At 64.7% G+C, this 12593-nt stretch overlaps 1 protein-coding gene across 2 annotated transcripts; it reads right to left on the bottom strand.

The window, feature by feature from the left end:
• Positions 1-7172: 7172 nt before the first annotated feature.
• On the bottom strand, positions 7173-12000 carry LOC112928865 (uncharacterized). 2 transcript variants are annotated; one of them, XM_026010744.2, is made up of 2 exons: positions 11383-12000; positions 7173-10127 (listed from the first exon to the last, which is right to left on the bottom strand). In XM_026010744.2, exon 2 carries the CDS (start codon positions 9944-9946, stop codon positions 8717-8719), a length of 1230 nt encoding a protein of 409 aa, XP_025866529.1. In that variant the 5' UTR covers positions 9947-10127; positions 11383-12000; the 3' UTR covers positions 7173-8716. The 2 variants fall into 2 exon arrangements, with proteins under 2 accessions (XP_025866529.1, XP_072596620.1); XM_072740519.1 differs by having other exon boundaries at positions 7173-10106.
• Between the last annotated feature and the right edge of the window lie 593 nt (positions 12001-12593).

The following is a 12593-nucleotide window of genomic DNA, read 5'->3' as shown; positions in this document are numbered from 1 at the left end:
GAGCTGAATACCGGCACTCAACCGCTGAGCCTCCCGGGCGCCCTTAATTCACATTTTTAAAAATTTAAGTTCCATTCATTGACATAATCTGCTATTGGTTTCAGAGGTAGAGGTCAGTGATCACACCCAGGGCTCATCCCATCTCGGGCCATCACCCCGCCACCTCACATCCTATTATTTTGTAATAAGTAAAACATTAACAGGATTCCTAAGGAGCCGACTCCCTCCCACCCCTGAGGGAAATCAGTCTATTTAGTTTTTTTTTTTTTTTAAGGTTATTTATTTATTCATGACGGACCCAGAGAGACAGAGACCCAGGCAGAGGGAGAAGCAGGCTCCACACCGGGAGCCCCACGCGGGACTCCATCCCGGGACCCCGGGGTCACGCCCTGGGCTTCAGGCCGCGGCGCCAAACCGCTGAGCCCCCCAGGCGTCCCCGTCTTCTGAGTTTCTAGCTCAGCTGTCTGTGCGTCTTTCTGCACAAACAAGCACATACATCTGCCTTTTTCCCCTCCCATTTGACTTTTTTCTCTGTAATGATTTTTTTTTTCCCCCACACAAGTGACAATCAATTCTCCAATTCTGCGCACCACCGGGTGTCCCACATTCAACCCTATTCCCCGGAAGAGGCACAGACCCCGCCAGGGAAGGGCCTGGTCTGGGGAGCCTGCCTCCCGGTTCAGACCGTATGGCGGGGGGCGGCCACCCTGTCTGTCCACCTCGACTACGAAGCTGGGGGATCACCTCTTCAGATTCGATTGCTCAGTAGAGTGACTTCCAGAACTCGGGAAAGCGCCTCCTGGACGACTAGTTTCTCATAAAGTTCACAAGTCAGGGCCGGGGGTGGGGGTGGGGGTGCTCGGGCACAGCCCCGCGGGCGCCCGCCGCCTAGCCTGGCTCCCGCCCGGCCCCAAGCAGCCTGCACCCCGGCCCGACCTCTTCAGCAGCGTAGCCAGGTGTGCCCTGAGAGCAGAGGCCCCGCCTCGCAGGAAGTGCCCAGGGCTGGGGAGCTGCTCCCCGGGACCCCGGGACCCCGGGACGAGACCAAATGCATTTTTTATTGCAGCACATGGACTTACCCATGGGAAGCCAGTGCACAAGGTGTGATCGGACCCAGGACCCCCTCGTTCCCGCGGCGTCCCCCCACCCGGGGCTTTCCAGGTGCTTTACAACATTTTGCAACACAATGCTCCATGAATAATTTATGCATATGTGCTTCGTGTTGTTGGAGATTTACCTGCCTGGCAAACTCCGGGGAGTGGTGTTGCTGAGTTAAACCTGCCTTTGAGGGGACCCCTGGCGGCTCAGCGGTTGGGCGTTTGCCTTGGGCTCAGGGTGTGACCCCGGAGTCACGGGATCGAGTCCCGCGTCGGGCTCCCCACATGGAGCCTGCTTCTCCCTCTGCCTGTGTCTCTGCTTCTCTGTGTCTCTCATGAATAAATAAATGAAATCTGAAAAAAAAAAATGCTTTTGATTTACAAAATGTTATGATTTACGATTATAAATTTAAAGCAGCGTTAGAGAGCAGGAAGTCCTGTCCTCTCAAAGGTCCTTCTAGCTTGGGTAAGAATCAGATGAGACAGATTAGCAGGACAAAATCCAATTTAATGGGGTCGGGACAGGGACTCCATGCAGGCTGCAGGCGTGGAAATCCCGAGTCAGACAAGGTGCGGTGGGTATGTCGTCGGGAACTAAGGAGAAGGCGGTGGGGCCTGGGGCTCCCGGGAGGGTGATGAGGCACACATGTCTGTCCTGCCTCACAGAGGGGTCACTCAGAGGGAACTGATCTGTTAACCACCCCTATTCTGGGAAGGTCCCCCCAATTTAGATTCTTCTGCATAGTCAAGAGGGAGGTGGAAGTTTCTCTGGAGTCTGCAGGGTCCCAGTGCGTTCAGCTTAGAATGATCCACGTGGCACATTCTGGGGAGGTCTCTCCACTGGCTTCCTTGGCTTCCCAGCCTTTAAAGCTCCATTTAAAAACTTACTAATGGGGGCGCCTGGGGGGCTCAGTGGGTGAAGCACGGCCAGCTCAGGTCATGATCTCGGTGTCCTGGGACGGAGTCCTGCCTTGGGCTCCCTGCTCAGCAGGGAATCTGCTTCTCCCTCTCCCTCGGCCTGCAGCCCCCCTGCCTATGCTTTCTCTCTGTCAAATAAATAATTTTTTTTTTTTTTTTTTTAAGAAAAAAGCGGGCAGCCCCGGCGGCCCAGCGGTTTAGCGCCGCCTTCGGCCCGGAGCGTGATCCTGGGGTCCCGGGATCCAGTCCCATGTCGGGCTCCCTGCATGGAGCCTGCTTCTCCCTCTGCCTGTGTCTGCCTCTCTCTCTGTGTGTGTCTCTCATGAATAAATAAATTAAAAATCTTAAAAAATAATAAATAAATAAAAGTACCTTACTTCTGAATCTAGTTACTCTTGTGTTGGTGTGTCTTCCCTTATTCTGTACTTATTATTCTATTAACTTGTACATTTGATATATATCCAGTCTCTCATTTTTAATTTTTTTAAATTTTTATTTATTTCTTTTTTTAAAATTTTTATTTATTTATGATAGTCACAGAGAGAGAGAGAGAGAGAGGCAGAGACACAGGCAGAGGGAGAAGCAGGCTCCATGCACCGGGAGCCCGACGTGGGATTCGATCCCGGGTCTCCAGGATCGCGCCCTGGGCCAAAGGCAGGCGCCCAACCGCTGCACCACCCAGGGATCCCTCAGTCTCTCATTTTTAAAAGACATTTTACAGACATGATGAACTCGATTAATTACATGCCCTGGGTATTTCAAGCTCTAACCAAGCTGACACAGCTGATTCGAAGTGTTCGGGTCACGTGTGGACCTCCAGACCCCCCTGTGATGCGCTGCAAGCACCTACATGCTCCCGCCACCAGACACGACGGCGTCGGTCACCGGATCTTAATGGAAATTCTCTCACACATCTTAGAACTAAAACCCAGGGTCACTGAGGTAACCCATAGCCTTCAAACTAAACAAAACCAGTTGCTAAGGTGCCATCAGCGGGAACCAACAGGGCTCCACGATGGCCCCGGGGCTTCTGGGCAATCCCAACCCGGCTGCAGAGCCAGCTCCACACCACCTCCCGGAGCACCCGCAGCCCCTGGGGGCCAGGCCCAGGGCTCCACAGACCCCCCCCCCACCAGGCCCCGCTTTCTCAGGGTCCCACACACCCTCTGGGTGCCCTGGAGGTCTTTTTTTTTTTTTTTAAGATTTTATTTATTTATTCATGAGAGACAGAGAGAGATAGAGAGAGAGGCAGAGACACAGACAGAGGGAGAAGCAGGCTCCATGCAGGGAGCCTGATGTGGGACTTGATCCCGGGACTCCAGGATCACCCCTTGGGCCAAAGGCAGGCGCTCAACCGCTGAGCCGCCCAGGGATCCCCCGGAGGTCTTGTTCTTACCCACAGTTTACGGAAACCTCTTGCAAAAAGTCTTTCACGAGCCACGGGTGCCGGAGCAGAGCCCCACGGTGTCGACAGCGTCAGATACACTGCCCAAAAGTTAAAACAATTCTTACCCAAACACAGAACGTGTCCTGAGTTCTTGGGCTCCAGATGGGGGACAAGAAGTCCTAGGCTCCGCCAGAGGTCCCGCCCTGCTGCAAGTCAGCACAGGGCGCCACCGGCCATCTGCGGGGCCTCACGTGTCCTCTGCCAGTCAACCCCGAGTTGCCCAAGCCGTCAGACGCAGGCTCAGCCTCATCCTTGGGGCCCTGTCCCACCGTGGGGGGCACACTGGGCGCAGCTTAAGGAGGAGGGGAATTTTGTTTGGTTGGACGTGGTTTCCACGGTGAGAAGCGCCCGCTGACAGGGCACCTCCTGAGGATGCACACAGGGGTCACCCCCCACCCCTGGGACCGGCCACTGAGGCTTTCCCAGCTTCCTATCGCCTCCTCCTAGGTCGTGGCCGTCCTCAAGGTCATCTCAAGGCTCACCGCCTTCCCCATCAGGCCAGCACCGCCCCAGCAGGTGGGAGGCCTCTGCTCCATCCTCATTACCTTCAGCAGCGCCGCCGCCGGGTGCCCGCCCCAGGCACAGCAGCGTGTCACTCCCGGCCCTGAGCACAGAGCTCATCCACCTGCCACGCACCTGCCAGCTGCTGCTGAGAGGAAAGGGGAGCGTGCGCAGGGGCCGGCCGGGAGGAAGGCCCAGCTCATGGGGGCGGGGGGCGAGGCGGGCTCCACACTGCGGTGGGCTGCAGCGCCCTGGCACCTCTTACAACTGCAGGCTCCTGGGTGGCCTTGCAGTGGGACCCCCGCTCTGACCCAAGGTGTGACCCCCGGGGGTGACCCTGATGTGGGGCCCACGGCGTGACCTGAGGGCTGCAGCTTGAGGAGCACAGTGCAACACAGCAGCCAGAACACACTCTTCCTCCCTCAGTGCCCTACAATGTGCCCACATTGCACACACGTGCCACACGTGCCCACACTCATACACGTACGCACAGGAGCTGCACGTGCACACACATGCACACTCACACATGCATGCAAACGTGTCCTCGCACTGTCTCCTCTCCGCAGTTGTCCCCACGCACAGATGCACCGCACGTTCTCTTGGGCGGACACCGTTCCCCAGGGTGGGGCGGTGGATGGGGGCAAGCAGAAGGTGGCAGCGCCCCTGGGGCTTGAATAGGGCTCCTCAAACGAGCCAGAGTTTGACCTGATGTGTGTGTGTGTGTGTGTGTTTAAGATTCCATTCATTTATTCATGAGAGACACAGAGAGAGAGGCAGAGACACAGGCAGAGGGAGAAGCAGGCTCCACGCAGGGAGCCTGACGTGGGATTCTATCCCGGGTCTCCAGGATCACGCCCGGGCTGAAGGCGGCCCTAAACCGCCAAGCTACCCGGGCTGCCCCTGATGCGTGTTTTGAATAGATTTCCCCCAGAAGTGGTCTCCAGAGCCCACAGGGCAGAGGCCAGCCAGGTGGAGCGGCAGTGGCAGGGGGGTGGCTAGGGAACCTGGGGAGTCCTGGAAGGACCTGCAGGGCCTCACGGAGTACCGAGGGCCCCAGTCACCTGCAGCAGCCAGCCCGAGCTGCAGCGGGGGATCAGCTGGTCTTGGAGGCCTTCATCTCCCGTCTCACAGCGAGCCCTGGTGCGGCTGTGGAGGCCTCAGGCCGCCTGTGCAGCGGCCCCATGGGGTGCACCCCAGTGGCTGGCACAGCAAGACTCAGCGCTGGCCAGGACAGCAGCTGGGGCCCTAGTGACCGGCAGCCCAGTGAGGTGCCCCCAGGACTGCTTAGAGCCTCAGCCCCTCCCGCCCCAACCCCGCCCGAGAACCAGGCCAGGACAGACTGAGGCATTTCTGAGGCATCTGCAGGAGATGCAGGTCCCAGGAAACCCCCTGCCTCCTGCCTCACCTGCCCAGGGGGGTGCATTCGGGTGCCCCGCAGGTGGACAGTGGAGGTCGGGCATGCTGAGGCTTCTCCCTCCGCGGGGGGCCAGGCTCCTGGGCGCAGCAGGCGTGCCTGGAGGCGGGGGGACGGGGCCCCATCAGACCTCTGGAGCACCAACCCGGTGTGCGTCAGGACAGGGTCAAGGCAGGCAGGGGGACTTGGGGCAGCCCTGTGTCCCCTGTGTCCAGGCTGCGGGGAGGTAGCCGGGGTCACGCCGCCCTGGGGAGAAGCGCTGGCTGGGAGTGCGGGCGCCGAGTGCAGTCAGCTCCAGACCCTGCTCCGCGAGGGCACCGGGGGCACCACCCCCTGGGGCCTAGCATCCCCCCAGTTTCACCCTGCCCGGCCCGGTAGGGGGCTTCGTGCGAGCACTGGGGAACTAAGTGGACACGGCGCGGGGAGCAGAGAAGGGACTCGGGGCAGCCCCACGGGCTCAGCCTCCTTGGCATCCCCGGGCCCGCAGGACCTGTGAGGCGTCTGGGCCTCCCACAGCCCGAGTACATCAACGGTCCTGTAGATGGTTCGCCTGGATGTTTTCTCTTTATTGTGCGCCGCTGTGCTCTTCCGTGACCTGAAAAATCATGGCCTTTTGAAGTGACAAGACTGTCATCTGTCTTTCATCCGTGTGCTGCCTCTGGGCCACGCGGCACGGTGCTCAGGGCAGGAGCAGCAAGGTCAGCCCGCGGTTTGCCGGGGAGCGGAGGGGCTGCGTGTGCATGTGGGCGCCCAGGCACACCAGAGGCCTCGGCCCGCAGGCCCCCATTACTGCCCCCGGGGGTTCCCATGCCACAGCCAGGAGTCCAGGGCCTAAAAGGCCTGGCTGGTCACCCAGCTCGGCGTGGGCTCCTGGGCTCTCTGGCACAGCCAGGGTATAGCCTGCCAGGCCCCGAGGGTTCTCCAGGGCCCTGTGTGCCCCCGGGGAGCGTGGCTCTAGCCCAGGGCAGGTACGCGGGTGGGCCTGTTGAGTCCTCACCCCATGCTACAATTGTGGGGGCCGGCGTCCCTACTGCTCCTCAGCCTGGGGCCCAGACCATGGCCCCTGTTTTGGATAGCTCAGAGACCGGGTGCTGGGGCCCCCGGGGAGGATCCTGGTACCAAGCCCTGCCCCCAGGAATGTTCTGGCACCCAAAGCCGCTCAGTGAGCCCGGGGGCATTCACAGGACCTCCCCTACTTGGCAGCTCCTCCTGTGACCTGGCCCTGCCCAGGGCCTGTGCTCATGCCGTCCCCTTGCCCAGAGCCCCCCTCCTGCCTCTGTGGGGGCCTCCCCGGGGCAGTCCTGGCCCCAGGAGGGAGGCGAGCGGGCCAGCCTGTGCTCAATCGCCGCCCGTTAAGTGGGCACAGGCCGCAGGGTGGCGAGCTTTGGTTCAGCAACAGACCGCAGGCCCTGCTGTTCTTTCACACGAGAAGTTGAAATGGAGAAGTTTGTTGCTCGCGTGTCCTGAGGACGGGTCCGCAGGGCTGGAGAGGCCACGTCGAGCCCGGGGGGTCCAGGCAGGGCGCAGACGGCGGCGGCGCAGAGGCTCACCGCGCTCCCAGGGGCTCCCGAGCCAGGGCCAGGTGGTCAGTTCCAGCCACAGGAGCAGGGCTCGGGTAGGTCCGCGGTGCGGCGGGCGGTGCGGGGCTACGCAGGGGCACGACAGAGGGGCCGGGAGCCGGGCACGCTGCTGACCTTGCGGGCTGCTGGGGAGTCAGGTCCCGACTGTTTCTTTTTTTTTTTTTTTTTTTTAAATTTTTTATTTATTTATGATAGTCACAGAGAGAGAGAGAGAGGCAGAGACACAGGCGGAGGGAGAAGCAGGCTCCATGCACCGGGAGCCCGACGTGGGATTCGATCCCGGGTCTCCAGGATCGCGCCCTGGGCCAAAGGCAGGTGCCAAACGACTGCGCCACCCAGGGATCCCCCCGCCTGTTTCCTAGGTGCTCTGTGCTGGGGTCTGGGGCCCGAGCTCCCCGGACGGCCGGGGTCAGCACGACGCCGCACAAAACGGATGCGAGGCAGCCGCCCGGAGACTCGCAGTGCGGCCCCTGCCCAGGCGCGCACGGGCACCCGGGGTGCAGGGGCAGGTGCGCAGCTCCAACCGCAGACCCGCCTGGACATCACCTGCCAGCTGCTCGCTCACGGACGCGCTGAGGCTCGGGGCAGCACCTGGGGCCACCCCTGCTGCCCAAGGCCCTGCCCATGGGTCCCTGGGCCCAGGGGGGGGTCTCGACGGTCCTGCAGGGCGCACAGGGGCGGGGCGGGGCGGGGCGCAGAGAGGAGGGGCGGGGCTCAGAGCGGGGAGGGCGGGGCGCAGAGCGGAGGGGGCGGGGCGCAGAAAGGGCGGGGCTGAGCGGAGGGGGCGGGGCTGAGCGGAGGGCGGGGCTCAGAACAGGGTGGAGCTCAGAGAGGAGGGGGCGGGGAGCAGAACAGGGCGGGGCTCAGAAGAGGGGGCGGGGCTCGGCGCGGGGGGCGGGGCTCGGCGCGGGGGGCGGGGCTCGGCGCGGGGGGCGGGGCGGGCCGGGGCGGCGGGGCCCTGCTGCTCCCCCAGTGCTGCCGCTGCTGCGCCCCCACGTCCAGAACCGGCGCGCGGGCTTCATCCCCGCAGGTACCTGAGTTCTCCCGGGGAAGAGCGTCTGCGGAAGCCCAGAAGCTCCGAGGTGGGCGCTGCCCTCTGAGCCCGGGAGCGGGCCCCGGGGCGGGCGGCCCAGGTCGGAGGTCACGGCCCGGCCGCGCCCCAGAGCCCCAGGCCCCCCCCCGCCCCCGGGAGAGGCTGCGGACACGGGGCTGACGGGGTGTCCGCGTGGGGACGGGCGCAGGGCGGCTGTGGCTGGCCCCGCAGGGCTCTCGGTGCACGGCGCGAGCTCCGTGGCTGCGTCCCCCTTGCCGGGCCTGGACCCCTCCGCCGCCAGCCCCGCGCTCGGTGTCCGGGAAGGAGGGGCCGGTGCCTGGAAGAGCAGCTCAGGGGAGGGCCGCCGCGGGCCAGCACGGTCCGCCCTGGTCCCCTGGACACTAACGGGCCGCCAGGCAGAGGCAGGCGCACCCCAAGGGGCCCGGGGGTCACAGGCAAGCCCGCTGCTTTCCCCAGCACCCTCTCGGGGAGCCTGTCCGAAATGCCGCCTCCCCAAACTGTGAGGCCACCTGGGCTGATGCCACCGCTGCCTTCCGAGCAGGCTGCAGGGTCCCCGGGGCGGTGTGAGGGCCGAGGGTGGCCGTCCTGGCCAGAGGTGAGGGTCCCGTGTGCACCCCCCAGGCCCCGGGGAGGCCGTGTCCGCGGGGCCAGCCGGGGGCAGCCCGGCAGTCAGGCAAGAGGCACTGTCCCCGGCCCGTCCTGCCGTCACACGGGGTAAACCCCGAGGCCCTGGTGTCTCTTCAGCTGCAGAGACACGAACTGGCAGAAGCACAGGCCCAGCTGGAGGTGGCCCTGAGCCCCCTGGACGTCCTCAGAGGCGGGGAAGTATGCGTGGGCCACGCAGCAGGCGTAGCTGGACGAGAACCGCAGCATGGCCTCCCGGAACAGCGCCTCGCCCTCCGCGCACTCCAGAAAGACCTGCCTGCACTCCTCCAGCAGCACGTACACGAAGTGCAGCTTGTTCATGGTGTCACAGCCCACCAGCACGGAGTGGGGCGCCAGCAGGAGGTTGGCCTCGCCCGCTCTGAGGGCCAGCTCCCGCATCTTCCTCCTGGAGAACCTCTGGAACCAGCAGAGGGTGTTCACTGCCAGGACCAAGGCGAGGGGGCAGAAAAACACCGCGCCCGAGAGGAGCAGGAAGCGCTGCGCCGGCGGGCTCCGCTGGAGCCCCAGGACCAGCGTGAAGGACAGCAGCGCCAAGGAGACGAGAATCAGGAAGATGCCCAGCGGGACCCTGCAGCCCAGGTAGCGGAGGCAGGACCTGGGGGACTGCGCCCCGTTCAGGACGCCCAGGGCGCGCCGGTACACCTCGGGCTCCTCCAGCACCTCCTTCAGGGGGTCCGGGACACTCAGGGTGCTGAAGGTCCCCACCTGCCAAGACGACAGGCTGTCCTTGTTGATGCAGTTGAGGGTGAGGAGGGTCTTCCCGCTGTAGAGGGAGGCGGCCGGGCGCAGGGCCGGCACGGAGCGCGCCCCGCACAGGGTGGCCTGGCACAGGAGCCGCAGCACCTTGGGGTAGAAGCGGCTGTCAGTCGCCTCCAGGTAGGTCAGGTGGCTGAGGTGCAGCGGGACCCGGCAGGGCTTCAGCAGGACGGGGATGACGGCCTTCCTCTCCAGGCAGTAGCCGAACAGGGACAGGTCGGCCTCCAGGAGGCACCACCGGCTCTGCACGAAGTCCTGGCTCAGCAGCAGGAGCACCTTCTGGCTCTGCTGGATGCACTCGGCCATGTTCTCCAGGATGTTCCTGCCGGGGACGAAGTCCCGCTCGTGCAGACACACCCGCAGCCCCGGGAGGTCCGCCTCCAGGCGGCCGATGAGCGCGTGGGTCCACGCCGCGTCCCTGCTGCTGTAGCTCACGAACACGTGGAACTTCTCGCCGGGCCTCAGCGGGGGGATGGCCAGGGCCCCCCCTTCCTCCTCGGGGCCGGGATCCATGGGCGCCGCCAGGGAATCCACCCCCGGGAAGTCGCCTCGGGTCTCCGGAGAAGAGAGAAGGAAGCCGCCCTCAGGCTGTGAGACACAAGACAGACTCCCTCGGCGGGACGCTGCGGAGGACTGGAGGCCGGGAGGACCGCTGCGGAGGCCGGGAGGACCACTGAGGAGGACGGGAGGACCACTGTGGAGGATGGGCCAGGACAGCAGTGAGGCCCCAGGGGCCGCGGGGGAGGTGCCAGCAGCCCCAGCAACCACCCGCCCCGGCAGCGACCACCAGCTCCTGCTCGGGACCCACCGGGAGGGCCGTCCGCGCCCCTCGGCCATCGCCTGGCCCTGTGCCCCAGCCTCCCCCGAGGCGCGAGCCCCCGCCCCCGGGGCGCCCCTGCTTCCCGGTCTGCCTCCTGGTCTCTGCCGCACGCAGTGACCGAGCCCCCCGGGCCCGTGCGCCGTCACCTGGGCGTCCTCCTTGGTGACACACAACACCGGCTCTGAGGATTGGAGGCGCAGGGCCACTTCCTGTCCTTTCTCCCGCGGTTACGGGTCAGGGGCTGCCCCGGCTGGCTGGCCGTGTCCCTGAAATCCCTTCCTCGAAGCCCTAACCCCAGGGGATGCCGTTGGGAGGTGGTCAGGGCCTGAGGGCGGCCCGTGAGTGGCGACTGCCCCCAGGGGGTCCTCACCCTCCCACCCGGGCAGTAGCCCGGTGCCCTGAACTGACTGCCAGGCTCCAGACTCTAGAAATCACTATCATTTAGGAGCCCAGGCTCCGTGTCGTGTGCAGGAGCCCGGGCCCTCCCCGGGGCCCCTTCCAGAACATGCCAGCAGGTCTCTATGCCGCTCCACAGCCTCGCAGCAAGATCCCGCTGCTCAGACTCGGTGATCAGAGCGCCCAGAGGCCGAGCTGGACACCCAGGCCCGCGAGGTGTGCGCCGCTCGCCCAGCCCGACCCCCCAGGACTCCTGGCTGAGGCCCTGCCTCGTGCCCGCCACCACCTGGGCACTCTGCACACCTCGCGTGGCGGCTGGTTCCCGGGCCGGCCTCATGGGCAGAGTGGGCTGTGATGCCACCGTGCCAGGCAGCCCCTGCTGAGTCCCCTGCCCTCGGGTGCGCAGGAGCAGGGGTCACAAAAGGAGGGCCCGAGAGTAGCTCTGGGAGACCAAGGAGGAGAAGCCCACCTGCCTGCCGCGGCCTCGCCCCTGCTCCCCCCGGTGGCTGGAGGCAGGGCACCCACGGTGGTGACAGGAGGGGGCTCGTCCCGCAGCCCACCCAGCATAGCACGGATGGAGCTGTTGCAGGAGGCCGTAGCGTCCACCCTTCCTGCCCGGCAGGCCCGGTGCACGGGCACCTTCCCCCTGCAGCCAGACGTCCCATGAGCGGGGCTGCGGGGGGCGCTTTACCGGGGCCCCCTCCAGGGAGGGCTGCCCACCCCCCTCTCTCACCGGCGTCCTGCAGGCGGGCTGGGTGTGCGCGTCTAGAGGCGCCGGGACTCCGATGCTGCTCCTGCTCCGGGCCCAGAGGGCCCGAATAGTGCAGGCTCTGGCCTCACCGCTCCTCGGGCGAGGGGTCGGGCTGGGAGGCCGCCCGGAGCCCCCCACCCCACCCCCCAGCGCTGTCCTCAGACAGAAGGAAGTCTGCAGCCAATGCTTTCTAGAGGCATCTCTGCTCCAGCACGAGCAGTGGGAAACTGAAAAGGGAAGCAAATTGAGGAAGGCCCCTGGCGTGGGATGGGGGTGGGCGGACAGGGCCCCTTCTGAGAACGATGCTGGGGACCTCACGGGGCCGGATGGCGGGAGTAACGCGGCCACGACGCTCTCGAAATCGGCCCGGGGGTCATGATCGGTGCTGCCCGGCAGCTTTGCTGGAGTCGCCGGCTCGCTGGGGCCCGCCTGGCGGGGAGGGCTGGGCGCCCCCGGTTGGTTCCTTGGAGCAGGTCTGGCGGGGGCGGGGGGCATCCTCTGTGTCCCTGGGGCTGGCGACGCCCTCCAAGAGCCGATGGCAGCAGCTGGGCGACTTCCCCAAACAGTGGAGCTCGCCTCCCCCGCCCCCCCAGGCCTGGAGCCGCAGCCTCCTGGTGGCTTCCCCAACCCCCCCCCAGCCCCGCCCCTCCCCCAGTCTTACTCCATGACCCAGGGGAGTAGCGTCTGTGCCCCCCGGGGCCTGTGCCCGCCCCCACGGCCCCCCCACCTGAGCCAGAGGCCCGTCTCCCACCTGCGCCATCTCGGTTCTGGTTCCCGTGGTCACTTAGCGGAACAGCTACTCGGACTCTCACCTGAGGAAGAAACTCCAAGCTGCACGCTCCTGCGTGATTCCTACAAACAGCAGAACCCAGAATCGACGAAGCGGCTCGATGCCGTGATGCCGGGGAGGCTGCACACGCCGCGGTGGCCTGGGACGTGTCACCACCGGTTTGGGGCACAGCCTGCTACCGTCCCCAAGAGGCCTGGAGACACGGGCCTGCCCTTTGAGGACCGAATCCCCTAGAAAAAGGCCGTATGTCCAGCTGATGGACTTGTGCCTGAAACAACGGGACGTCGAGGGACGGGCACTTGCAACACTGTCACTGTTTGGAGAATAAGAGTTTTTCAAAATATTTTATTTACTTGAGCGAGAGAGCAGACACACGCTGGCCGCACAGCGTGGTGGGGGGGGA

This window comes from Vulpes vulpes, chromosome 15 (assembly GCF_048418805.1).
Source record: "Vulpes vulpes isolate BD-2025 chromosome 15, VulVul3, whole genome shotgun sequence".
NCBI classification, from domain to species: domain Eukaryota; kingdom Metazoa; phylum Chordata; class Mammalia; order Carnivora; family Canidae; genus Vulpes; species Vulpes vulpes.
The sequence above is the reverse complement of the archived record's forward strand: the minus strand, read 5'-3'. Positions and strand labels throughout refer to the sequence as shown.

Bases quoted from the DNA above. Each gene is read 5' to 3' on its own strand.
- LOC112928865 (XM_026010744.2), bottom strand. From the start codon at position 9,946: ATGGATCCCGGCCCCGAGGAGGAAGGGGGGGCCCTGGCCATCCCCCCG.